This window comes from Paramisgurnus dabryanus, chromosome 18, assembly GCF_030506205.2.
Source record: "Paramisgurnus dabryanus chromosome 18, PD_genome_1.1, whole genome shotgun sequence".
Taxonomy (NCBI): Eukaryota; Metazoa; Chordata; class Actinopteri; order Cypriniformes; family Cobitidae; genus Paramisgurnus; species Paramisgurnus dabryanus.
In genome coordinates this window covers 5,881,165-5,908,587 of record NC_133354.1, presented here as the reverse complement: position 1 = coordinate 5,908,587, position 27,423 = coordinate 5,881,165, and the positions used below count along the sequence as shown (strand labels likewise).

Below are 27,423 nucleotides of genomic sequence, written 5' to 3'. Positions count from 1 at the left end.
GACAGAGATGCGGTGTGAGAGTCTTTACTGAGGGTCATGATAAGAAGAATGAACAGAAGGAGCAGAGATAATCACAGCTCAGACCTGTGTGTGCGTGTGTGTGTGTGTGTGTGTGTGTGTGTGTGTGCGTGTGTGTTTGTGCGTGTGTGTGTGTTTGTGCGTGCGTGCGTGTGTGTGTGTGTGTGTTCGGGGGAAGGGGTTTCAGAAAAGCTGACATATGGAGTGTATAGTCTTTCACAGTCAGCAACCAACCCCCTTTATGGCCAACAGTCCATGTCTGTCTGTCTGTGATTCTCTAAGTTACTCTGTTTCATATAAGATTTAATATACATGAAAACACAAACCAAGTACTCGACTGTGTTTCTTAGCAGAGAGTAATCAACAAAAGTCTTTTTACTACAGGAATATTCATGATTTATTATGCGTTTAGTTTTATTGCAACAATTTACCTCAGAAAATCACTAACTAGTATCTTGTTTGTAAAAGCAAACTGTATTGTTACATATATTAATAAAATCAAATGTTAATATGGGCCTAGCGGCTACCTTCTCAAACCAACATCATTGTTATTTTTAGTTCAATTAAAATGTTTAAGGATCTTTTATAAACATGTCTTAGGAAATGATGTTACTGATGTATATCTTGAGACAAATTAAGATCTGTCATTGCAAGTTATTTTCAGTTGAGACCGCACAAACATGTGTTTAAGTCTTGGACTAGCCTTAAACCTTGTCTATGAAACTAGGGGCTTGAGTTTTATAGGTTTGTTCAGATCCATAAGTATAAGCAATAATAATAATAATAAATATACTTGTCTAAGCAAACACTTACTACACTTTTTAATGTAGTAAATGACAGCCCACATAAAAATATGATGTATATTTTAGTTTTTACAATAATACTGTGGTAAATTTCCTCGTTTGACTACTAGTTATTTTGAAACCACCATAATAAATATTAAGTATGTTATTTAGTTTATTTACTACTGTGCTTGATTTAACCTTCAACATTACTGTACCAGAGGGAAAAAAACAATTATCTTCAAAGGCCTGTTTCGCGTATATATGTACACACTGACGTCATAGCGTATGCGTTTCAGGCGCGCACGCTCTGATGTCAAACCCCGCCCACAGCTAATTCACAAAAGACTCGCCGCCGTGCCGAGCGCTCCCGTTGGCTACTGCCAGAGCCACAGGAAGCGGCGAGATGCTCGTTGATTGGCTGTAAATCTCTTTGTGTGCGGGGCAGCTGGCGTCTGGGTTGCGTTTTTGAATGGTCTCGTATTGGAAGGCGAAGGCGTCCATGGGCAGCACACCAACAAAGGAGCCAGGATGGTGTTAGTCCACGTCGGATATCTGGTTCTTCCCGTCTTCGGTTCCGTAAGAAGTAGAGGTAATTTCGCCGCGTTTATATCCCATGTTCATGTCTGATGTAGCGTCGCGCGGATGCGATCAAAGCCTGCCGGCCTGGCGGAGCGTCGCGTGCGTCTTTGCGACACAAATACGGAGGCTAGCAGCTTTACCTTAAACGCCATATTCAACAAACTATATGTTTGATGTATATACTCGGTGCAATTTAAGAATCACGAATTAAATTAAAATGATTAAGACGCGTAACGCTAATTTGAACGCAAGCGCGCTTTGTATTTTTCATGTTAAAAAAACGCTACGCGTCTTTACGTGTTCATTTGACTTCTAATATTCGTCTTGTATTAACGCGACGCGGCTGTCGTTATAATAAACGACGTCGTCTGCGCTGCAATTACGCGGCACGCGCGTGCGTTATAGCGAAAAGCAGACGGTCTCGTTATTATTAACGGAGCGTTTTATTTTGTCGCGTTAACGCGTTGCATTCCCTCACATCCGCTCCGCTGTGTGCGGTTTTGTTTATGAATAATTAAACATGGCATCAGCAGCTGCAGTGGCACAAAATATCCCCAGCTGAACCTGCTACAAATAAATGAAAAATTGCGCACAGATACGTTAGCGTTTGGTTAATTGAGCTGCACCGTTGAAAGAAAAGCATCAAAAGGCAGAAAAAAATATCCATGTACAGTATGTGCGTAATCTATATATTATTTAATAATAAAATAAATGTGTGTTTTAACAACGCTGCACCAGCACAAAAAAAAACAAACAAACAGATGCGTCTATGTATAAGAGTAAATCTATGCATTTTATTGCCATTCGGTTGCACCAAGAGGAAAAAAGCTGCATCCGTATACTACAACATGTGTGCATTTGTAGCTCTATTAATCTAGTAATAATAGTAGTAGTAATATAACATGCATTTTCTAGCCATGCCCTTGCACCAATGGTTTCATTGATTGTGCTTGTATTTTGTTTTTCTATTTTTTTCCTTGTTCCATAGTCTGGGGGCTGATTCAACATACCGCATTATTTCAGAGCTCTGTTCCCTTCCATTGTGTATCTAACGATCACCTGCCGTCGCTGTGCTATAGCCTCTGCCTGCCCTGCATCTAGCTGTGTTGTGAATCCCTCTTCCTCATTCCCTCTCTTTCCATCTGAAGACGACATTACAAACAAACTCTCACTCATCCAATGTAACCGACTGCAGAATAACACTCTCTTCACTAGAAGAAGTCTCCTGTCTTCTTATGTTTTAAATGGTCATTGTTGCTTTTGACGAAAATAACAACTCATTGTAGCATTTAGCTTTTTTACGACTGTCATTGTGATCTGTGTCATTCTCAGTGTGGGTAGACCGACATTTGCTGTAAATTTCTGTCAAGTGGATGCATCGGCCTCTCGCTCGATCATAGCCGGGCTTGATCGACCCCTAAACACGTGTCTGTCTTTCCTGTCTTATTTTGGTGGGGGGTTGGCTTCTGTGCCGGTGTGATTTGGCTGAACATTGGATTAAATATTTACTAAACCCGCATACTTGATAGAAAAGCTTGACATGCCTTCGGTCCTGCTTTGTGTTTTCTAATCATTTATATAGGGTTCAGATCAATAATATTATCCTACGTTACCCTGCACTCTGTGGGAATTGCTTCCCAAGGTGATCCCATAAATGTTTAAATCCATACCATCCAAAATGAAGATTCTCTCGGTATTTAATCGCTCGTCATACGTCGTTACTTTCTCTATGAAACACAAAAGATATTATGAAGAATATTTATTAAGCTTCAGTTTGTCAAGCTCCATAAAGGACCAAATATTTTTGTGTTCCTTTAGCTCACTTGGTAGAGCATTGTGCTATCGGTGAAAAGGTTATGGTTTCAAATCCTGGGATCGTGCATAATAAAAAAATTATGGTTTAGATGCACTTTGAATTGCTTTGAATAAACATCTGCTAAATGCCTAATTTTGTTAACTCAATCCAAATGCTGCTTTCCAAATCACAAACAAAATTGATTCTCACATGTGTCGTTGATAAATGTTTCATACCAATTTGATTGTGTAATACATAAAGATCCAACATCCAACACTTACATTTATGCATTTGGCAGATGCTTTATTCAATGCTACTCAAGCCATACATTTAATCATTATGCATTTTCCTTGGGAATCGAACCAATGATCTTTGCGCTGCTGCAATGAAGTCATTTTATGGTACCTTTTTGGAGCCTGATACATACACATTAAAGTACCTTTTGTGTTCTGGTAAACGGTAACAATGTATGAGTTTAAAACCACTATACGCTGACTGAATTTAGATTTTTGGATTATCTGTTTCCATATGAAACTATTCAGTATATTTTGCATATTGTATCAATATATCTGCACAGGAAATAAATGGATGTATAGCCAGACTGAGCTTTATTGATCCCTGAAGAGTAATTCAAGGGAAATTTAGACACGCTGCTATTTCAAGACAATTATGAATAAAGTGCTTTCAGCTAATGCAAGCAAACCACTTATTTTGTTAAATGACCTTTAAAAACACATTTAAGAAATGAATTTAACTTTAGAAAATGAGCTTATTTGTGGTAATTAGCATTTTGGCTACTAATAAATAGAACTGCAGGATCATGAAAAAAATAGGCTATACCATCAGATTATGTCAGGATAGTCAACAGTGATTACAAGGGTTTATTTTATTTATAATATTTTATTTATCTTAGGATTAATCGCAACTAATCGTTTACAGAATAGCACCGTTTTTGCTTATCGTGTGTGTGCATAATAATACACATGCATATTAAAAATATATTAAATATTCATTTTATAGATAATAAAAACATTTAATCTGCAAACGATTAGTTGCGATTAATCGTTATGCAGCCCTACTAATAAACCAAATTTAGTTTGGTTTCACTGGCACGTTGCACCCTTCACCGCTCAAACTGACCCACATTGGATTTAACCCACACTGCGATGCTTAACATGGCAATGCAGCGTTAGCCCGACGCTACTGACCGGCGTTCATTTTGCCGTGCGAGCGCAAATGTCATCCACTTAACAGGGATCACTAGAAGTGCACTGTAGAAGTCCTCCTAGTTTAAATATGTCTCTTTCTTTGGTTGTGGTTCTTCTGTTTCCTGTACTAGGCTGTAATGCATGATCACGTTTATTTTTTTACTCTGTTTTTATTTCTTTTTTTAAACATTGAACAGCAATTTCCAATGTATCTTCTGTGTAGAGATGTTCTGCTGTACTGACATTTTGTAGCACACACATCTACCCATTGGATGCTGCTTCTGTTATGTTAACTTTATGGAGCATGGTCGGGCCTTGCCTTTGCTCTTTATTTGCATGGGACTATTATTATTATTATTATTATTATTATTATTATTATGATCACAGTTCCGCTCTCACTAATATTTTCCAATAAAGACTGTAGATTTTCCCTTAACCCTCAGTGTGCTTTCTGCTGTTTTCATGTGTCATACCCTCAAATCCCTCTCACTTCACTCTACTGCCTTTTGGCTCCTCCTCAAATCATATCTCGGCTCTTCCCTCTTGCCAGAGTGAATCATGGGAATGTTTCACCCAAGTACACTCAAACATGAAGGCACTTTGAGTCTTACACATACCATCTACATTTCACTCTCTGCAGCAGCGTATCTGTCTTATGTTCAAGCACATTTTTTCCTGGGTTGCATAAGTGTTTACTTCAACGGAAGCGATGTCAGTAGAAAGTCCTGACCTAAAAACACAACTCGGATCAGGACAAAACGGCACTATTTCCATGTTAATACAGCTACCACTTGCTAACGGGTGTTCTGATTACACTGGCGTGGTTTAACCCGTATCCTGGACTAACCAGTATTGTAATATTTTTTTTTCGTTATCAGCATGGTTTAGTTTTGGGACTCGGAGCCAACTTAAAACGTCACATGACTTTACTCTTAAAAAGAAAGGTGTTATGAAGGGGTTCCTCAAAGTCTTCTTTTCCACTTAATTTTTTTTAAATTGGACATTTTGTGACACTTTTTTGTATGTGAAGTAGGGCTGCACAGTTAATCGCATGCGACAGTAGAGGGGGAATATCGCATTCATAATTGCAGGCGATTCATCCGCGATTATGAATGCGATATTCCTCCTCCTTGTCAGTGAACTACGGCTCTGTGTAGTAAATGCTGCAACATCTGAAAGCAGCTGATGGTGATTTATTAATAATCAAGGAACCGTCCTTACTGACAAGTTGCACGTTCCATCGCATGCCATTAATTGTGCAGCCCTTATGTGAAGTTTTATCTTAAAATACCTCATAGATAATCTATTACTAGCCGCCTTATAGGTGTGAGCTGATAAAATGCAAACACTGATCGCCATAATGATGGTTTGTTGAAATTGAAACTCAGTTGTGCTGTCAATTATTTTCTCTCTCTGCACTAAATGGCAGTGCTGTGGTTGGATAGTGCAGTTAAAGGGCGGTATTATTATAATAATATCCCCTTCTGACATCACAAGGGGAGCGAAATCTAAATGAAATTTTTTTTTCACATGCTTGCAGAGAATAGTTTACCAAAACATAGCTACTGGGTTTTCACATTTTCTAGGTTGATAGAAGCACTGGGGACCCAATTATAGCACTTAAACAGATTTTCATGATACGTCCCTATTAAAGGTTCTTTATGGAACCATACAGCCAAAATAGTTGTTCTATGGCTAGAAGGGATACAGAAAACGCCAAAATCTTGTGAAATCTCTCCAAAACGAGCAGTATATTTATCCTAATCCTACCCCCAAACCCAACCGTAAACCCACTATCTTTCAAGATTTCTGCGTTAGCTGTATCCTTTCTAGCCAAAACCCTTTGGCATCATGTAGCACTTTCATTTTAAGAGTGTATTTACAATGTGGTTACTGTATTGTAATGGTAAGTTTTTGGTTTAGAAACCCCATTCAAAATGAATACTAGCCCATAGGTGTATATGACTTTAAACCAAACAGAGTCAAGGTTATAATACATAATATCTTAGATTTTTTTACACTGTCAAACAGAAATGGTCAAAATATGTACCCCAGCTCCCACTGGTGATGTAACCTTTCAAAAAGTACAGCTTTACACCTAAAAGTTAATTTTAATACCTCAATGTTACATATTGGTGTCATATCTGTATCTAAGATACACATTAGGACCTTTTTAAAGTGATAGTTTGGCCAAAAATTATATTAAACCCATGATTTACTCGTCCAAGATGCATATGGCCGTCATTTTTCATACAAACACATTTTCAGTTATTTTAGAAAATGTTTTAGATCTTTCAGTTAATCAAATGTAAAGTAATGGGGTCCACGTCCTTCAAGTCCAAAAAATGTGCATACATCCTTCACAAAAGAAATCGAACAGGCACCATGATGATAAACAAAGGCCTTCTGAGGGTAATCCACGCAGTGTTGTAGAAATATACACATTTAAAACTTTATAAACGAAAATAACTAGCTTCCGGTAACGTCGCCATCTTAGTCGGGTCCGCATTCAAGATGAGAGTGTACACAGTTTACGGAGGTATTAAAATAACTGAAAATGTGTTCGTCTCAAAATTGAAGAACATATGCATCTGGGACGGCTTCGGGGTGAGTAAATCATGGGTTTAAAATAATTTTTGGCCGAATTATCCCTTTAAAGGGTACTGCCCCAGTGGGATGCATATTTTGACCATTTGGCATTGGATAGTCCCTTTTTTTTAAGATCCAAAAGTGCATAAATCTATCAAAAATTAATCCATTTGTTATGGTATATGAAAAGACATCAATATAATATAAATAAATTTAATAGTGATTTTCAAAGTGGTTCATCATTACAAAGCAGCTTTACGTGGAATAGAAACAATACAAATGCCAGAAAAAATTCATGGCAATTTTATAGGGCATATGGGATGATATAAAAACAAAATGTGAAGACTTTATCATTTGGCCTTGCTATTTGACCTTCATTTCTAATGATTTAAGTCAATGAATAAATGACATTTATAAATCCAGATACAGGAGGTGTTTGCATAGCATAAAACACAAAAGCAAGGAGCAATGTCTTCTACTATTAGATGTCCACGGATCAATAGTTTTGCACGAAACCATCTTCTGGTTTTTGAGGAACACAGAGAACAAGATCATTAGAATTCAGTCTGCGAATCACACGGCCCGTGTGTTTCTGCTGATGTACGAATTTTGCTTGAATTTCCGAAGCCTCAGGAAATATCTCCCACTGAGAAAATCAAGCATTTTGTTCTGTTCTCCAAAGGTGGTCTCAGACAGGACAATAACAATTTGATATCAACAGTTCCTGCACTGTGAAACCTCATTTTTTCCCCCTTAAAATGTGTGCTGGTCCCGCATTTCAAATTCTTCTCCTAGACCTTTACAACACGAGTTGTCCTCGCAGTGACCCAGGGAAAAAATAGCATTTGATGAACCGCACACCCACGTGACTTTCTTTTAAATACTCTTGGCCTAAACCCAAAAGAAACACTGGAAAATCAAAACATTTAAGCTGTGTTTGTAGTGTGCATACATCAGAAAAGCTTTCACATTTTTTTGCAAAGAAATTTGAGTCCACGAGTAGCATTTCTATCCCATAACAAAGGATTTTACTTCATATTTACCTTTGAAACTTCAATATGACACTCAGTTACACATTGCAAATGATAGTTTAACACTATTAACACATCAGAATGTATTAACAATGTTATTCATCATTAACACCGTTCACTCTTTGGTCAAAAATGTCATCTATAAAAGTATGCAAATGGACAGGCAGTGCTTGGCCAATATATTTCAAGTATGCATGTGTTCTTGCATTATGGCAATAATAAACCTGCATTCATAATGAAATAACTCGAATACATTATGAATTGTGTTGTGGCACACAATGTTTAAAATCAAGTGATTGCATTTACTTGCGCCGTGATTCAGAAAATAAAAAGCAAACCTTTTTTGTTGGTCCAGACTTGAGAAGATCCAGAGATCCAGACCTGATACAAGGTCCTTTATATCTTTTTCAATATACATATAAGCTGAAAAGTTTTATAATGTGAGGGATATGAGATGCTACAGCTCATCTATGTACACTGTAAAAATGACTTTCTGCCTTAAATTTTTTTTGTTGTTGAATCAACTCAGATTTATAAGTCATTTCAACTTACTATTATTCATCTTGACTAAAGATGAGTTGTTATAACTACAGATGAGTTGTTATAACTTGAAAATAGTCAACTTCATTTTATAACTATACGTTGTAGCAACTCATCTCTTGTCAAGATAAATTCTAGAAAGTTGACATGACTTGTAAATCTGAGTTGATTCAACCTAAAAAAATTAAGGCAGCAATTTTTTTTTACAGTGTAAGGATTATTGTTATTTTATTAAAGCATTTCTGATAATTGATTTTTAAATAAAAAAAAACAAGATTTATGGCTTTATCTGAAATGGGCTTCTCCATTGGATTATGGTTAGAAGTAACCCAGTTGTAAACTTGAGGTCTATGTTATTTAGTATATGAATGTGTTAGACAGCTGAAGGGCCGAAATAGAACTTTTGAAGAGCAGCTGTCAGATGACTCCTTTCCCTTCCCCCTTTTTTCCCAAACCTACAATTTAACTCTGTGTTGCCTTACACCCCCACCGCTCCATCTGTGTATGTTAAACCCGTCACTGAATCTGTGTTTGACTGCTATGGAAGCCCATTTCTGCCACAAAGGAAACAATTTTGCTTTGGTAAATCAACATTATGAGATAAAAGTTTAAATTATGACTTTAAAAGTAATTTAAATTTGACTTTAAATTTCATAATTTCGACTTTTAAGGTCATTTTTTAATCTCATAATTATAATTCACCAGAGCATGAATTATTTCTTATATGGCGGAAATGGGCTTCCATAGTTATGGACACTAGTTCTGACACCTGTTATTATGTCTGACATAAGACATGGGATCTTCAAGATATCACAGTTAAATCCAATTCAGTTGCACTCAAATAAAGCACATCTAATCCTGGTGGATTGGGTTCAGTTAGATCTGTGCTAATAACTGATGTAATATGGGTCATTAGATGATCAAGCACATTCTTAACCTGAATTAGTTGACATTATTAGAAATTTGCGCGGAAACCCGCTGCACAAAATCATTTTAGTTTTTACACAGGATGACACTAAACATGTTAAGTTGTATTAACATGGAATCTTAGTGTGTGTTTCAGACAAATCAAGTTGCCATTAGTAGTCTTTACTAAAAGCATTAGTAACTAAGTTGAACAAAAAATAGTGCATTTAACTTTCTAGTTCAGTAAACTTATTTTAAGTTGATTTAATTTGTAATATCAATTGCTCTGTCCAACATCTCCACTTAGTTAATTTAAAAGATTTTTTATTCCTTTATATTACTTTTGGTGTTCTAAATGGTATTATAACACACAATGCATGACTGACTATAAGTCAATCATTGAATAAACTTGATTCTTCTTAAAAACACATGAAACTGCATTTTTTTTTTACCTGAATCGTCAGTACTGTGGAGAGAAATACAATAAAATGTGCTGAACAGTAAGTAAACACTGATCACTTGAATGATGACTTCATATAAATATAATTTACAACAAAACAACATGATAAATATAACAGCTTAAACCTCTATGACATTTCATTAAAAAATATTTAAGTAGTTAAAGTTCTTATTCTGTGAAAACGCTTAAATAATCATAATATTCAGGCGCAAAGAATTATGGGTATTCCTCACAACATGTCATGATCATTTTAAGTTCAGTTTACTTAAATGTTTTAGTTGAACTAATTCTGTACGCTTAAAAGTTTAATTCAAGCATTGGTTCAAAACTCAAAATGCTAAGTGATGTTTACTTTATTGTTTAAGTAAAGACAATATCTGGGTTTACATAGCAGGTGTCACACAATTGACTTAAATTGAATACAGAAGAGGTAACACTTGAGTTAGTTACCGCTGAGTTCTGGTTAATGTTTAGATGAAAATAAGATTACACTGACACTGGTTAGTTACTAGTATGCATTCATACTCGCTTGCACAAAAAGAAAAGACCCATGCATGGGTCAAATAGATAGGTTAATTTAACCCAGCAGTTGAGGTTGTCCATATTTTACCCAACCATGGGTTAAAACCAAAGTTTATAAAATTAAGATTGCTTGACTTTTGGTTAAAGCAAAGTGGTTTAGTTAGCTTACTACTATCGTTTTTGCTGTAAATCATCATAATGTAATATCAATGTGGAGCTTACAGGATATTTATGTTACTTAATTTAATTTTGTTAAACGTTGTCCTAATACCAAGCAAGCACAAATTTATTGTTGTAAAATTGTTACTGCAGTTGTTTGATGCTACTAGATTGCTATTTATCATGCAAACAATGTATTTTAAATGTTACTTTACTCATTTTAAATTTCATATTTTGTTGAACCAGAAGCAATGATTGGTTATTAAAGTGATAAAAGTGTGGACTCTCTGTTCTCTGATTGGTTGCCGTGTACAGGAGCACATTTTAGCAGGCACCAGCATAATCATGCTACCTCCTGCCGACATTTTCACCTGGCTGCTACAGCGACGCCCCTGCCCGCTGAGTTCCCACCCCCTCCCCTTGCCCCGCCTCAGTACCAGGAAGTCCCGCCCCCTTTCCTACCTCAGGCCTTACAGCAGCAATACCTCATCCAGCAACAGTTACTGCAGCGCAGGTACAAAACACACACACACACACACACAATTACATGCACATTAATGCAATACACAATTTAATTCTGTTCAACTGTATTTTTTCAAGACTCATGTTGTCACATGAGGCTCCAAATTCACTGAAAAATAAAATGCATATCGACAAACTTTAACTTGAAATTATTTTTATTTTATTTTTTTTATTATTTATAGACATTATTTTTTTTAGCAGTGTTGTATTTCTCATACTGTCATATTTTTATAGACGCACACAGGAGCGAGTCTCGCTGAACACACATCGGTTACGCCCAGGATATGAATATGCTCCGCCTCTTCACATCCCACAGCCAATCCCACAGCAGCCCAGATATCTGGCAGAAGGCACCGATTGGTGAGTTCTACAAAAGCTTTGTAAAAAGTATGTTTGCGTCTATGGTCGCGTCTATACCCGTATCTCTATAGTCATCACAGACATCTCATGATCAAGTAAGTTTTAATAAAGTCAGTGTCTTTGTGTGTTTTTATAGGGATCTGAGTGTGGATGCCGGTGTTCCTCATCAGTATCCCCTGCAGCAGATTCCTCAGCCGTACCAGCATTACCTGCCCTCTCCCAGGATCCACCACCTTCCCAGGAGCAGTGCCTCCACTCATGTGGTCAGTACCTTCATGTAATTTTCTCGAACCTGGACTCTGAATGTCTGCTGTGTATTCTGCGCATATCGAGCACGTATGTAAGCGTCTTCTGTATGTTGTTTTCTGTAGGTTGTCCATGAGATAAGAAATTATCCGTATCCACAACTTCACCTGCTGGCGCTCCAGAGTTTGAGTCCCAGCCGACACTCTTCTGCTCTTCGGGAGAGCTACGAGGTTTAATAGTTTAACATTTACTAGTATTTTTTAGACTACCACCAACGCTAAAATAAAATTGCATATTTACATTGTTTAGTGCATTTATGCACCCCTAGTTTGGAACCCCAGACAGCAGATGACTAAGAGCCAGATCTGCGCCGGATCCGCTGACCCAGAGTCATCTGCTGTCTGGGACTGGTTCGGTTTTGCTGTATTGTCTGAGGATGTTTTTAGGAATTTTGTCCTAAAAATGTAACACACATGCATTTTCTTTTATGCATTTCTCCACTTAACAGTGATTTTTTTTCTGTTTGCAGGAACTGCTGCAATTAGAAGATCGATTGGGAAGCGTGAGTCGAGGAGCGGTGCAGACCACCATAGAGAGATTCACCTTCCCTCACAAATACAAGAAGGTAAATATAGACACACACATAACACTTTAATGACAACTATAATTTCAAATTAAAGTTTATTTGCAATGTGTACGAGAAAAACTGATATTTTTTTCCGCTAAATGCTATAAATCTATTGAATCAATATATAAATGTGCATTCATCTCTTTTCCATGTTATATTCATTTAGTTGACTAGTGGTATACACTGATAAAAAACATTAATGGCATTAATCAAAACACTTAATTTGTCATATTAAGAACACTGTCATTGCTGCTGTCATCATTCGGACATCGTCGCTGAACTTTTTTGACAGCGATCAGCTGTAAAATGTTTTGGTCCTGCTCGATTTTCATTGACTTTGAGTAAAATAATGTAAAGCTTTTCATAAGATCCCCTGGGTCAATGTGTTAGCATGACAGAAGATTCATGCTGTTGTTTTTCCTTCGCCCGAGTGCTTCTCATGTAAATTATTTGATTGTGATGGCGCAGGTTTCTTTTCCACAACCTGTTTATCAATGCCATCAAAAGTATTATTTTGTTTATGTTTGTTTGGTGATCACGAAGTATAAAGTAGATGAGGAAAACTAGGATTCTGTGTATTGAAAGCACCGCCATTGTTTACAATGCGTGGAATGGTGCGCTGTGATTGGTTAAGAGGATTTATTGCATTCTGCAGAGAAGGAGGACTGGAGTTTGTCACGGTCTGGGGAAAAGGGAGAAAAGATGACAGAATAACATGGTGGATATTAAATTTTACGTAAAATGGAGAATTGACTTTTTAAAACTGACCTGATACAAAAGGGATTTTGGCGATAACTAATAATAAAAAAAAAAATGATGTTTATCGCTTTTTGGAACCAAACTCTTATGGTCATAGATGCCCCATTTGGCAGTTCCAGACACGTAGCTGATGGTTTAACAATGATACCCTTAGTTATGCGTTTGCCGCAAATATTTTTCGATACTGATTATGACGTAGGAAATTTAAAATCGCGATTTTGAGTCTTTGGAAAACTGCAATTTTATGGAGAAAATACTGACAGCGTATTAAAAAAACACCACACACACATAAACAATAAAAACTTGATTTTCACCACAGTGGGACATTAAAAGTAGTAATTTAAGTAAATTTCATTATAGCATACAAATATATTAGCATGTGTGTCTTGAATGACCAGGATCAGATTTAAGGGCCCATATCAGTGTTTTCTTCTGCTAACTTTCTTTCTTTCTTTCTTTCTTTCTTTCTTTCTTTCTTTCTTTCTTTCTTTCTTTCTTTCTTTCTTTCTTTCTTTCTTTCTTTCTTTCTTTCTTTCTTTCTTTCTTTCTTTCTTTCTTTCTTTAGCGGAAGCCTCTGGATCTGAAGCTCTGTGAGACTGATGAAGAGTCTGATGTAGATGAGAAATGCACCATCTGTCTCTCTATGCTTGAGGATGGAGAAGATGTCAGGTAGTGTATAATATAGGCTACACTGTAAAAAGTGAAAATACACTGTAAAAAATACAGCATGAAGTAAAAAAAAGTCAATTCAACCTACTATTAAAATTTTTGGCTTGTGAAAAGTAGACACAACTTAAAAAATTAAGATAAACAATGTCAACTTGATTTTATAAGTTAAAGTAACGTAACATAATATACGTTGATAAAATGCACCGAAAAAATTATTAATTTAATTTACTCATATTCTTTTAAGGTAAGAGGGTGCAATCAATTTATTTAAGCTACATTAAACCAAAAAATAGTAAAATAAAATAAAAAACTTTAGTTTAAATGTAGCTTAAATAAATGTATTGCAACCACTTACTTTAAAAAATGTAGTAAATTGAATGAATCATTTTTTCAGTTCAGGATCAACTTAAAAAATTACATCACACCGATGATTGATAATGGAAAAACATGAATTTTAGGTTGAAAAAACTTTTTTAATTATTTTTTATTTTTATTATTTTTTTCAGATTACCAATCGAAGTATTTTTTTAAGATGTCAAACAGATGTGAAACGCATGTTTTGGTTATTTAATATTTTATCCAGTTAATATTTGTGACCCTGCCTTTGAAAACCCAGCTAAAGTTTTCTGTTTGTTTTGTTTTACTGTTTACTACATAATGTAAAATACATTCAGTAAAAATATAACCTTGATATCTTTAATATTGACCGAGTAACAAGATGTCAAAGATCAAAATTGTAATGAAAACTAATTTAGGCTGAAATCAAATTTTATGCACAATAAAATGTAAAGTATAATGGGTTGCATATTGCATTATTTAGCAAGGTATTGCATTTTCGTTTAATATCGTGCATCCTTATACAGGCAAGTACTTACTATAGAGTGCACACTAAATAGAACAAAACAAAACATGTATAAACTACTAAAACAAATTCATTCAAATAATAATACTACTAACATTGCTAAGTAATTAATGGCCTAATTTTTCTTTCTCTCTCTCTCTGCAGGCGGTTACCCTGCATGCATTTATTTCATCAGGGATGTGTGGATCAATGGTTGGCCACCAGTAGGAAGTGTCCCATCTGCAGAGTTGACATCCAGACACAACTCACGAGCGAGAGCTGAGATATTAACAAATAACTCCCATCCTGAGAGCTGGAGCTCTTCTTCTTCTTCTTCTGCTCTTATCAAACACATTCATCAGCGCATACAGATGAAGAAAAGCACTGCTTCTGCAGGGTTTCACACACTGTATATTACCTACACGCATATACACCTCACTATAATCTTAACTAAATGAGCCATCCGATACGCACTTAACACACACTCACACGCTTTACTGAGCCAATGACAATAACTGACACTACACACCTTCACACACACACATGCTGGTTAAACTAAAGGGTTTGTTGTGAGAAGTGACTCTGTTTGTAGCATACGTGTGTGTATTTGTGCAATTCCTTAAGCCATGAACTTAACTAAAGACCCTCAGCTTGCATACAATACACACACACACACACTAACTAATGATAATGACACACACACACACATATATATGCGTGTATACATGATAAAGCTCTTTTTTTGGCGGATAAGACACTGTCATATCCAAGTGTGTGTGTGTGTGAGTGAGTGTGTCGGTCGCTGTATTTCTGATCTGCAATACTGCTTTAGTCTTACACACTGGAGCTATTTTTGGCATTGTTTGTGTGCATATGTACGCTTGATCACGTGGTACGTGTGTGTTGTTATTTAGTTGGTCATGGACCGGCCCGGATGGAACCTGCAGACACCTTTTCTGTGCTGATTATTTTAAGAAAGGTTTGAGCGTAGTAAAATGTGTTACGTGAACAATTTCATTTTAATGGAAGTGGGTCTGTCCAGTACGCAACAAAGTTGAGAGAAGTTTAACTTCACATAAATGAAATGCAAGCAAAAAATTTCACGTCATCCATCCATCTTTCTTCGTTGTGACTAGGACAACCAAATTTTAAAACGCCCCCCAATGACCTCATCAAAGAGACGGGCGAGACACGCAGTTGTGCACGCAGCGTAGTACATAAAATTAAAATGAGTGACATTTCAGTTTTGCGAAAATCTTTGGCGCTGTGTCAGAAGTGACCAATTTCACAACGCTACAGTATTTCCCATGGATATTTTTTTTATGCAGCAAATTTTTGCATATGCAAATCGTTTATGCACATTTTTTCCAACCATTTTATATTATACACCTTACTACGTCCATTAAAGGTGCAGTGTGTAATTTTTAGAAGGATCTCTTGACAGCAATGCAAAATAATATAAAAAACTATATTATCAGTGGTATATAAAGACCTTTCATAATGAACCGTTATGTTTTTATTACCTTAGAATGAGACGTTTTTATCTACATACATCAAGGGTCCCCTTACATGGAAGTGGCCATTTTGTGACGCCATGTTTGTACAGAGGCTCTTAATGGAAATTTTTTTGAAGTGTTTTCCAACGATGACACTTTTTTTCCGGGGGGGGCCTCTCTGTGCATTTCAAAAGCGAGGGGTGAGCAGTGGACTGAGCTGTTGGTTGCAATTCGCAACATCACCACTAGATGCTGCTAAAATTTACACACTGCACCTTTAAAAGTAAAAACATGTCCCGTTTCATTTATAACATTGCCAAGATTAAACTGAACGTTCAAACGTAGATGTACAAAAAAATGTACAAATCAATATCTGTGGCATTTTTGCCCTTGTCTTTGGATAATTTCTGACACCACACCATGGTTCGGTGTCTGCAGGATTCGTGAGGGCCCGTCACCGGGTTCGCTGTGCACCAAGGTGCATGTTGAAAGCCAAAAAACCAACACACATTTTCAAAAAAAGATTAAAAACAAATAAAAAACAATTCCGAGTCATTTCAAAGACAGCAGGAGGAGAGTTGTTGTCTTAAAAAACACTCCAGGCAAAAGTAGGCGGAGACTGTCGTGATTGGTGGTTCGTGTAGATAGGCGCAGTAGTAGTTGCATGCATCTGTGCTTCGGTTGTCGTTTCAAGGTACACCTGGAAGTGTGTGTGTGTGTATGCGTGTTTGTGCGCGTGCGTAGCGGTACGATACTGCATGAATGTGTATTAGCTCCTTTAAGCTGTGACGATCTGTAACACTATCAGACTCATGTAGCCTGTATGCGTGCGTGTTCGTATGTGAGAGACCCTGCCATGACCTTTGACCCTAAATGCCTACTGTTAAAAGCACATGTGAGCATAGCTAAAGTGCCCGGCCTCACTTTGGTGCTGCGTTGCCATGGTTACTGTATTTATTATCGGTATTTAAAAACATGCAGTGTTCGGAAGGGGGCGGGGCTTGTGCGTGTCCAACCGTGTTTTTGTGTCACAGGTCTGCCCTCGTGGTTGCTATGCTGGTTGCTATGCTGTATTGCTAGAACTACAATGTAGAATGTCGTGTGATAGAGGACCATCCACCAACAGCACACAAGCCGGTCGAGATGGGTCAGAACCGAACGGCACAGATGTGATGTTTTTGCTCCCTAAGGCCTGAAACCCTCTGCACTAATATGTGAACGCCAAATGATTTTTTACTACAGTCATGGAAGAGGAATAGTTATGCTTAACCAGTTAAACAGACATATAACAGGATTGGGCACAATGCGGCCCACCAAAATTTGGGGTTTGTTTTTATTTTTGTGCAGGGTATGTTTCTAACGGACCCCCTAAGGTGACATTGGAGTAAAAAAAGCTAAAGTTTAGTTTCATGTGCTCACGTGAAACTTTCATGTGCAGAATTTTTTTAAGTTTAAGCGAAAGTTTCACGTGCGCACGCGATAGTTTCACGTGCGCACTACTGCTAATTTATGCTCCATGTCCCTTTAGGGGCTCCGTAGTTTCTAGTCTTACAGCTTGGTTTGTTTTTTGTGTAACTTTTCCCCTGAAAATTTTTACAATTTATAAAATGCAGAAAAGGGAATGAAATGTTTTGTTTGTTTGTAAATGTGGCCTAAAACAAATGTATAAATTTTTGCAAAAGTAGCATCTGTCCGTCCTTCGTTTTCATTTTAACCAATAAGCTGCGGCCGTTGCTTCCAACGTGCATTGGCTCCTCCCCCCAGTGTTCTGTGTGCCGATTGGTGGATGTTGGCTCACGTTGATCGTTTACACAGGGTTATGTCCGTTGAAATGCCTTAAGTATTTAACAATCATAATTTATTACTAACTGTAGATATCGTGGGTGCGTATTTAATTTTGTATAGTCTCATTTTTTTGCAATGGAATCATATTTTATTTATTTAGAAATAACACAAAATGATTAAAACTCTTACCTCATGTTTGAGTTGGTTTGCGGGAATGCTTCGCATGCGGTTGGTCGTGTTCGTGTGTGTATCTCCCTTTGGTGCTGTGACCTTACTGACATTCCGCTTGCTGATTGGTCAGACACGGCAGCGGAGTGGGAGTATTCTGGGTTTTGATTCGCTGTCCTGTTTGCACTCTTAGTTTTCCAAGGCCACCCTCTCACTGGCATCATTTTAACCACTCTGGCAACCTTTGCAACACAATCTTTCGTCTCTCTTTTCTCTTTCTTACATTGTTAATGTTTACATGGGCTTTTCTAATCTATTCTATTTTTAATCAATGGTTCCTTTTATGTTTATCTATATCTTCATATTTTGCACTGTAAACTCTTTCTTAACTTGTTGGGTTTTTTTTATTCAGTCACTGACTGATTCTCTGTGATTATGTGCCAAAACCTAGTGAGCTGCCTTCAAGACTGCATCTAAATGGCCCTTGTTCACAATAGAGTATCATGTTTTTAGCTTATGGCTTTTGAAATCTATTAAGCATTAAGGACTGAGTATACTTCATCTTTTTACGCGTATACAAGCATACAGTCGAACGGGAAACCTTACAAAGGCTGCGTCCGAAATCTTATGCCAAGTTCAGACTGCACAATTTTATCCCTGATTTTGATTCGCCGACAGGTTTTGAGAAATCGCAGGCAAATCGGTGCTCGTTCACGCGAGTGACAATCAAACAGTCTGACCTATCAAAGACGCGATCTGAGAGAATCGCCGGCGAGTCGCAGACACCCGTGAGATATCTGGACCTGTCGACGATTCAAAATCATGCCATGTGAAATGTATTCTGACTGAAAATAACATCGCGATGACCTACAGCCAATGAGAGAGCAACATTTAGGGCAGCTTGAAGTTCGGGAAGAAGTTTCCCCAACCATGCAGTTTGTATGGCAAGCTTCTTCCAGGCTACCATTTTTAATAATAATCCCAGTCTCACGTAGGAACTCCGGTCTTGCATGCGTGACCTCGCGTTGTTTCCTTTTCACTTTTAGCGACCTTTTACTATCCTAGTAAGGTCCATTGAATGAACACTTCGTGACCTAGCCGGAAGTAGTAGGTCATCTGGGTACTTTTCGCCTACTGTTTTTGAAAACCTATGAATTCGAACATACTATTCGCCTCACCTACTGCTTTTTGCATACTATATAGTATGAAAACAGGGTTCCCACTGGTCTATAAAATCCTTGAAGGTTTGTGAATCTGGGGGAAAAAATTCATACCAAAATGCTTTTTTGCATAGTTGTGTTTGACACATGAAAACGTCTCTGGTTACGTATGTAACTGTTGTTCCCTGAGAAGGGAACGAGACGCTGCGTCTCCCTTTTCATACTTCCTGCGTCCCTGTAACGCCGTCTTTGGCAATATTTCAGATAGCGATATACTTCCTGACTCCAGCATCACCCTGTCTTTGTCGTTAAGCCTCACCATTGGTTAAATTTGATATACACATTCAAACGCACTTATCCCTGGAGTCGTCCCCAAAGTGTCACTGCAGTGACGCAGCGCGAGTTCCCTTGAAAGGGAACTAAAACATTGTATCTTTAAAGGTAACACAATGTAACCTTGCTCTCACTTGAAATGTGTCCCCACATTTAGTCCTTGAATTTGAGGGTATTGGACCTGGAAAGTCCTTGAAAGGTCCTTGAATTTGAACTTAACGAAGGTGTGGGAACCCTATGAAAAGTAAGCGGTTTAGGACGCAGCCTATGATTGTAAGCATACACAGGTGTTAGACGCATGCTCAACAAATTGCAATACCTCCACTGGCCTGGATGCACGTGGACGACTATTTTCATAAACTGACATTTCAACCTCTCCGGTTTCAAAAATAACTTTGTGCACACATGTCAGTTTTCAGAAAATGTTTATTGACACATACCCGTGTATATATGCAGTCAAGAGCATGCCAAACCTCTAGGTGGCGGTAGCTGAAGCCCACGTAAGCCAATCAGAATCCGGAAACAGCAATGAATCACTTCAACAAAAGTTGCACTTTTGGCGTAGGTGTGAGCTCTGGCGCATACTGTGACGTTGGCTGGCTAAACATCCGTTTGTCTCAGTTTACATGCAACCGTGCAAACAAAGATTTTCCAAATCTCCACTCTGGCCGGAATTTTTAGAAAGAATCGGATTCAGAGGCGAGTTCTCCGTTTGCGTGTAAACGAAGGGAAATGTCTTAATTTTTCAAAATAATCATGTACGTGTAAACAGGGCCTGATACTCACTAGGTTTTGAGACTGATCCTGTAGCTTTCTGGCTATCTTTCTTTTTTTTCTTTTGGATTCTCTTTATCCCTTCTGTCTCCAGGACATGTGAAATGTATTCTTCTTACTTCACTTTGCAAAATCTCTCTTTCTCTCTCAATCTCTTACTCGCTCTCTCTCTTTCTCCCTGTCTGAGGCTTGAACTCTTTTAACCCTCGCAGGACAGGGTCAGGACTAACAGAGTATGACAAAGCACAACAGATTTAAAATGCATGTTTTTCTCAGGTTTGAATATATACGTGACTAAATAGAAGTATACAGCTACATAGAGAAAATAGAGACTAGCGCAGATGTATTACTAACGGTATTAAAGGATTGATTTTTTGCTGCTGCTTGTATTTGAAAAACAAAACAAAAAAAGGCATAAATAATAAAGTTGTCGTAAAAGTGCCAGTGACAGGGGTGCCGCGTGCTGTGGGTGTTTTTCACTAGCGGATTTTCTAGCAAAATATAGACACAGATTATTTATCATTCATATTAAAGCAATAGCGCCTCCTGCTGGTGTGACTGCTAGTACGTATAACTGGTGGAGTATAAAAAGCGTCTGTGTAAAATGTTCGATTTCTCTTTCGGTGGAATTTTTGTACCTTATTTATTACTACTACTAATGATGAATTTAAAAGTGGCATCGCTAAAATGTTTTTGGTTTTGTTCTGTTTTCATTTCGTTTAATTTCAAAGCTTGTACATTATCCTTTTTGTATGTGCTCATTTTGTAATAAAAAATGGCAAAAATGTTTCATCTCTTTTGTGGTTTCCGTTCAATTCTTTCCAGAATGTGATTTCGGAGAATGCACTTTTTATAAAAATGGGATTTAAATAATGTTTAAAATTTCATAAACAAGTGAAGTTTTTCAGTCAAAATGTAAGCATCTTACGATTTTTCCTATGATTTGCAACTGTGTGCACATGACTTGATTGTTGTCTTGTGCAAGCTAGTTTGGAAACACTTGACTGCAATGTTTCTCATGATCTTGAATGGAAGATTGTACATGGTATTAACATATCATGAGCCTCAAACAGGATTGTTTCCTCCTTGCGTAAACCTCGTCCATGAAAGGGCCGCTGGAAAACAGACCAATACCAACATAACACCAACTGTGACATTACAGTTGAGATGTACACCCCAACATTAAATTAATTACAATGGCGTTACAATGCTATAAGTTGAGGGTGCTGAGTTAGCGATATATGCTAGTTAATGCTATATGCTAGCGTTTAGGCTGAAGTTACAGTTACATTTTGCATGTCCATACTGAAAAAACACAAACTTACCACTCAGAAACGTCCATTAATAATCTCCAAACAATTGATTATTACTCAAATCTGATACAGACTCAAACATAAGATCTGTTTACACACACACAGAGCTACTGAAGGAGAAACAGCCAATCAGAGCAGAGCTCAACATTATTATTCATCACCCTTTCAAATAAGATAATAATAGACTATTTTATTCTTAAGGCAAAACCTAGGGATGTAATTGGACATGGAAACTGACTCAATAAAGCCACAAATCTTCTATGTAGATATCAGAGAACAATTTAACAGATTATTACAATGCATTTTTTTGACACCTTTAAAAATATTTAAATCTGAAGGTGTATGCTTAAATGTAAAAAAATTACTTTTGTAAACAAAAATAATTGTATTTATTTCATTATTAAAGTCAAATATTTTTAAAATAGTTGACTGACTGGATGCTTAAAGGAACGCGCCCACATTTTGGGAATTTAGCTTATTCACCGTATCCCCCAGAGTTAGATAAGTCCATACATACCTTTCTCATCTCCGTGCGTGCTGAAACTCTATCTGACGCAGCCCCTGCTAGCCTAGCTTAGCACAAAGACTAGAAGTGAATGGCTCCAAGTAGCAAAACTCTGCCCAAGTAGCAGTGCTTCGCCTTCTGAGAATATAGTTCCCAGTAAGTATACTGTTAAAAGATGGCTGTGTCTCATATGACCTTGTTATTTGTACACAGTCTGTCTATACAAATCACAACACAAATAGGAAAATGTTTGCTTTATTTGTCACTAATTGGGAGCAGTTTGCTAGCTGGAGCCATTCACTTCTAGTCTCTGTGCTAAGCTAAGCTAGCAGGGGCTGCATCAGACAGAGTTACAGCACGCACGGAGATGAGAAAGGTATGTATGGACTTATCTAACTCTGGGGGATACTGTGAATAAGCTAAATTCCCAAAATGTGGGAATGTTCCTTTAAGAAAAAAGCAGCCAATGAGAGTCCGCAATAGATGTGAACTTCTTCAATATTCTTTAAAATTCTTAATTCTCTACAATTTTGCAAATCTAGACAAATGGTGACTACATTGCAGATGATAAAATATAACTTTTGATTTATTTTGGAAGTCTATATTTACAACATAATATAGTTTTGATGCATTTATTATAATTCCATAATGTGAAAAAATATAAAGAATGAGTGTTTCCTAACTTTTGAACCGTAGTGTAAATTAAATTCTCAGTGTTTTATATTTTATTATTGCATTATCGGTCAAGGTGTTGTGAAAGAGCAGTTTGTCTGTAACAACACTAGATGGCCAAACACACCAGAAAAAACTCAATGTAAAAATTCTTGAAAGCATGAGACATGTAGACAAACACATGACATTCAATTAAAACTTTTTCGAAAGCCCTGCATAATGTCCCTATTTCCGGTCAGGTATCATTAACCAAGTTCACCCGTCTCTTTTACAGCCCCAGACTCTGTCAACAGCAGAAATGAATTGGGAGGCAATAATAAAATTTGGAGTTGTTGTTCTATCAAAGTTTTTGCATTTGTGGGTTAACTAACATGTTATGGAGGAAAACAGCAAAGTGAGATCTGTCCACGTCTCTATAAGCGTCTTTATTTATTATTAATTATGGAAAAATATTACATTGTTCAAACGTGTAACACTGTTGTAGTTATGACACAGATAAAATAAATATCATTACAATTCTGTAATACTACAGACTGAATATTTAATATCACTAAATTGATATAGATAAACTGAATAATTATAGTAAATAAATATACAGACCTATTGTAATTTATGAAAAGCACACCAACACTATTTTAGCCCTGGGTGTTATCATTACTCAGAAAGGAAAGTTTGTCCAGGTAGGTCATCGTTTTACATGCGACCAAACTATAATATGTCTCCAATATGCCACAGCGCCTCCCATTCCCCGCCCCTAAATCTCTCCATGCCACACCCATCAGTCGCCCTCCCACTTCTGCCGAGCTGAATAGAAAGTTATAGCAGCAGGGGTTATACCGAATGTGTCTGTCGCCGGAAAATCGAGAGTTGTGAGTTGCCACCACACCTGCCCGTCTTGCACACAGGCCAATCAGAATGTCAGGTGGGAGGGGCAGAGCAACGCTCTGTGCAGCAACGTAAACTTTTCTCACGACATCCTGTGACAGGAGGAAGGCGGGGCTTGAGCAATAATCTGGAAGATACTTATCAGGGTACACATGATAGGGCAAGTAATGCGTTCTGCCCGGGTCTCTCTCAGGTGCGGCCCGATGGATGACCCTTCCCAGGTAAAGGTCGTCGGGGTTCGATCTCAGCCCTAGCAGGTACGATGCAAGCGCAGGTATGTTTAAATACACTGAATCTTCAGAAAACACAACAAATTGAGCTTGAGGGCAAAACAGCAGAACCCAGCGAAGTGCCATTTTTACTCGCTCCCAATGTCCCCTCTCCAGCTCTCCACGTGAAACCCCGCCCTCAAACTGTACAAGGTCATCATAGCATGCCGACTCCTCCCTCATTGCCAGAAGCTCCGCCCCTAATGTGGAAGAGTCCAAGAAGAACAATGTCCGCACGGCAACGTGCTGCACTGTGGTCTGATTGGCCCAAGAGTTTCGCACCGCCTCCCTCTGGCTGAAGTTTCCTGGGGAACTGAGGACCACCGTGAGGATGAGGAGGTCCTGGTGGTCAGGGCAAGGTTCAACGTTAAAAGGATAAAGCTGTGAGGTGTTCAGCCTGGTTTCAGTCAGGTCCAGTTTGCGTGCCTGTTCTCGAATATCGAGCACGAAACGGTCAGTGTGAGCAGCTGGAGATGACTGAAGCAAAAACTCCTCGACAATGTCACCGCCAAACAGCAGGGCGTGAAATAAGACAACGTTACATAAGAGAAAGCACCACTGATGAGTTTGCAGCCTGAACATGCAGATCTAAGAAAGCAAAAAAAGATATTTTTACAGTACATCTGATACTGATACACTAATAGGAAGAACAATTATATGGGTTTGTAAGTTGCTTTGAATTCAAGCATGCATATTATGTGTTCACAAAAAGAGGACATCAGATGGAAATGATCACTGAAAGTAGTCTGTCTTACCTTCATGATGTCTCTTAGGATGTTTCTTTCTCTACATAAATTTTGTCGTACTCTGTAAATGAAAGGTGCTTGTCTGGTTCTGTTTTCTATCATTTAACGCAGGTGTGTGGACTACTGTGCATGCTGATCAACTGAAAGATGACACCGAGCAGGTAAAGGTAATATAAAACAGCTCTGTCTCCACCAGCTTCACCTATACAGTAATAATTCATGATCTTAGGATATATTACACAAGAGAAATTGAAAACACAGGCTCTTATTCTGCTCGTATAAAATGTTTGAGGGCCATTTCACCAAATCGGTGCCATTTCTGTCTCCAGAACATTATATAGAAATGCAAGAAAACTTTAAAATACATTTTATTGTTAAGCAAAGTGTCCTGCATGTTAATCTAACACCACATTTAAACCATATCATTTAAACTACATTAAAAACTATATCCAAACAACACTGAAAAACAGCATTTTATCTGTCCCTGCTCTCTATCGCTATACTTTACCTTTAAATATAAAGCATCTTTATTTATCTTAATTTTTTTGCATTTTTGTGTGGGTCCATATCCCATCTTTGCTTTAAATATTTTTTTACCACTGATAAAGTCATAATATTTTAGATGAAATTCAAATTTTAGTCATGTCTTTAAGATTTCACTCAGACTTGTTTCCCATCACGTTCCCACCTCTGAAAATCTAGGAATATCCCACAAGCCACATTTTCAAGGGGAAGTGACATTATCTGGATCTCCTGAAGGCCATGTGAAGATCAAAAGTAACTTTTCTAATTTTATTTTCTATATATTTTATGATATTGATGCTGTGAATGTCAATCTTAATGTTCAGTCCTGCTACCTACATTATTTCTTTAATGTTATTGGTTTATTTTAAAATAAAAAATTGGTACACTGTAAAAAGTAAAAGTTAGATCAACTTAAAAATATGTTAATTGGTAACACCTAAAAAATTAAGTTGTTTCAACCGACATGTTCAAGTAAAAAACACTTTTAATAAAAAATTTAAGTTGAAATAACTTGTGTTACCACATGAAGTAATTTTTAAGTTGATCCAACTTTTCACTTTTTACTGTGAATCACTAGAATTTGCTCACTGTCTTTATGCTATTAGTATGGAAGTTTTTCTGCCAATTTAAAAAAAATTAATTCAATGATAAAATAAAAATCCTAAATGTGAAACATTAAATTAAATGATATCATTTTCAAGTTGATAATGCATCTTTCCTAAAAAATTGAAAATAAAATGCAATTGATGATTTGACTTTTCTTTTTTTAATACAATCTTAAGGCAAGACTGTCAATATTAAAAGTCAAACTTGAAAATAAATCTGTAAATACAAGGATTTTTATTCATGCCCAATAATAGTGACAAAATTAAAATACAAAGTTGTTTTTTTTTTGCTTATTGGTTTTCTTTTTCATTTTCGTTTTTATTTTCAACTTGCAAATTATATGTTAATCACTGGGTGGAGTTTACTTGTTCATGAAATGGGGATTGGCTAAACCAGTATAAGCACATATACAACTTAAAAATGTTTTAATTCAATTTTATAGAAATTTATTTTAAATTTATTTCAAAATTATTTATTTCCCTTAAAGGAACAGTATGTAGGATTGTGGCCAAAACTGGTACTGCAATCACACAACTGGTGGCCAATACACAACATGACAACATAAACATCAGTTGAGGGCTGTAACTCCACTTTTTAAATGACAAAATCCTGCCCTGTTGTCTAGTATTTAAAATGAAAATGATTTCTTAATGTCTAGTGACATATCAGGGCCATTTTATGATTAATTGATATAAATTTCTTACACACTGTTCCTTTAAACATGTAAGTTGAAACAAACTTACATTTAACCAAACTTAAAATTTTTTAGGTGTTACCAATTGATGTACTTTTATAAGCTGAGCCAAGTTTTCACTTTCACAGTATATTCACCTTTAGATCTACTGATATAATGAAGAGGATACTGAAGGAAAGTCGCAACACTAGACACTAGACATTGCGTTAATCATGCAAGACTAAAGTCCTATATACTTGAATGGGGAAAGATCGATACACTGTAAAAAAAAATGTAGAAATTACAGTATTAATGGGTATTACTGGCAACTAGCTGCCAGTAACTTACTGGAGATTTTACATTTATGTTATTTACTGGCAACAGTTTGTTCAAAGTTAAATGAAAATGAAACATTTTCAGTCTTTATCTTCTTCAGTAAGTTACTGGCAACTAGCTGCATAATTACAGCTAATTTTCACAATCACAATTAAATGACATCAACTGTTCCACAACGTTTGTTTCTTAAGCTTGAGCTAGCATATTTCTTTGACGTTGTTTCAGGTACTGCACATGCACACAGGTTCTCAAGCGCCTAATGCGACTACAGAGGGTCTTTATTCATCCAAAATAGTCTTTGGCTTGGGCCTGTCATGAAAACATTTGTTTCCTAGTTTTCTCTGTATTTCTCATTGATGAGTTGAGTTTTAACTGGTTGTAAAGATATTTGTGCTCTTGGTTGTCATGGTAACAAAACCAGTTGCCAGGGCAATGATCTCATTATTAACTATGCAAAACGATTGGTGAATTGGTGACTGGTTTGACAGGCGGTGAGATTGGCTTTTTAGGGAGATTGTGTGTTTGGATTTGTTGCAGTTGTCATTGCAATTAGCTCTTTT

General features: G+C 37.1%; 2 protein-coding genes across 2 annotated transcripts; one reads left to right on the top strand and one right to left on the bottom strand.

Moving 5' to 3' along the window:
• Positions 1-917: 917 nt before the first annotated feature.
• On the top strand, positions 918-21,120 carry ark2ca (arkadia (RNF111) C-terminal like ring finger ubiquitin ligase 2Ca). The gene is made up of 8 exons (XM_065243735.2): positions 918-1,392; positions 10,908-11,106; positions 11,349-11,474; positions 11,611-11,737; positions 11,846-11,950; positions 12,250-12,345; positions 13,673-13,776; positions 14,783-21,120. The coding sequence occupies exons 1-8, from the start codon at positions 1,332-1,334 to the stop codon at positions 14,898-14,900; spliced, it is 936 nt and encodes a 311-aa protein (XP_065099807.1). The 5' UTR covers positions 918-1,331; the 3' UTR covers positions 14,901-21,120.
• Positions 21,121-23,458: 2,338 nt separating this feature from the next.
• On the bottom strand, positions 23,459-24,738 carry LOC135721332 (beta-1,3-galactosyltransferase 9). Its single transcript, XM_065243519.2, has 2 exons — positions 24,733-24,738; positions 23,459-24,565 (listed from the first exon to the last, which is right to left on the bottom strand). The coding sequence occupies exons 1-2, from the start codon at positions 24,736-24,738 to the stop codon at positions 23,459-23,461; spliced, it is 1,113 nt and encodes a 370-aa protein (XP_065099591.2).
• Positions 24,739-27,423: the final 2,685 nt, after the last annotated feature.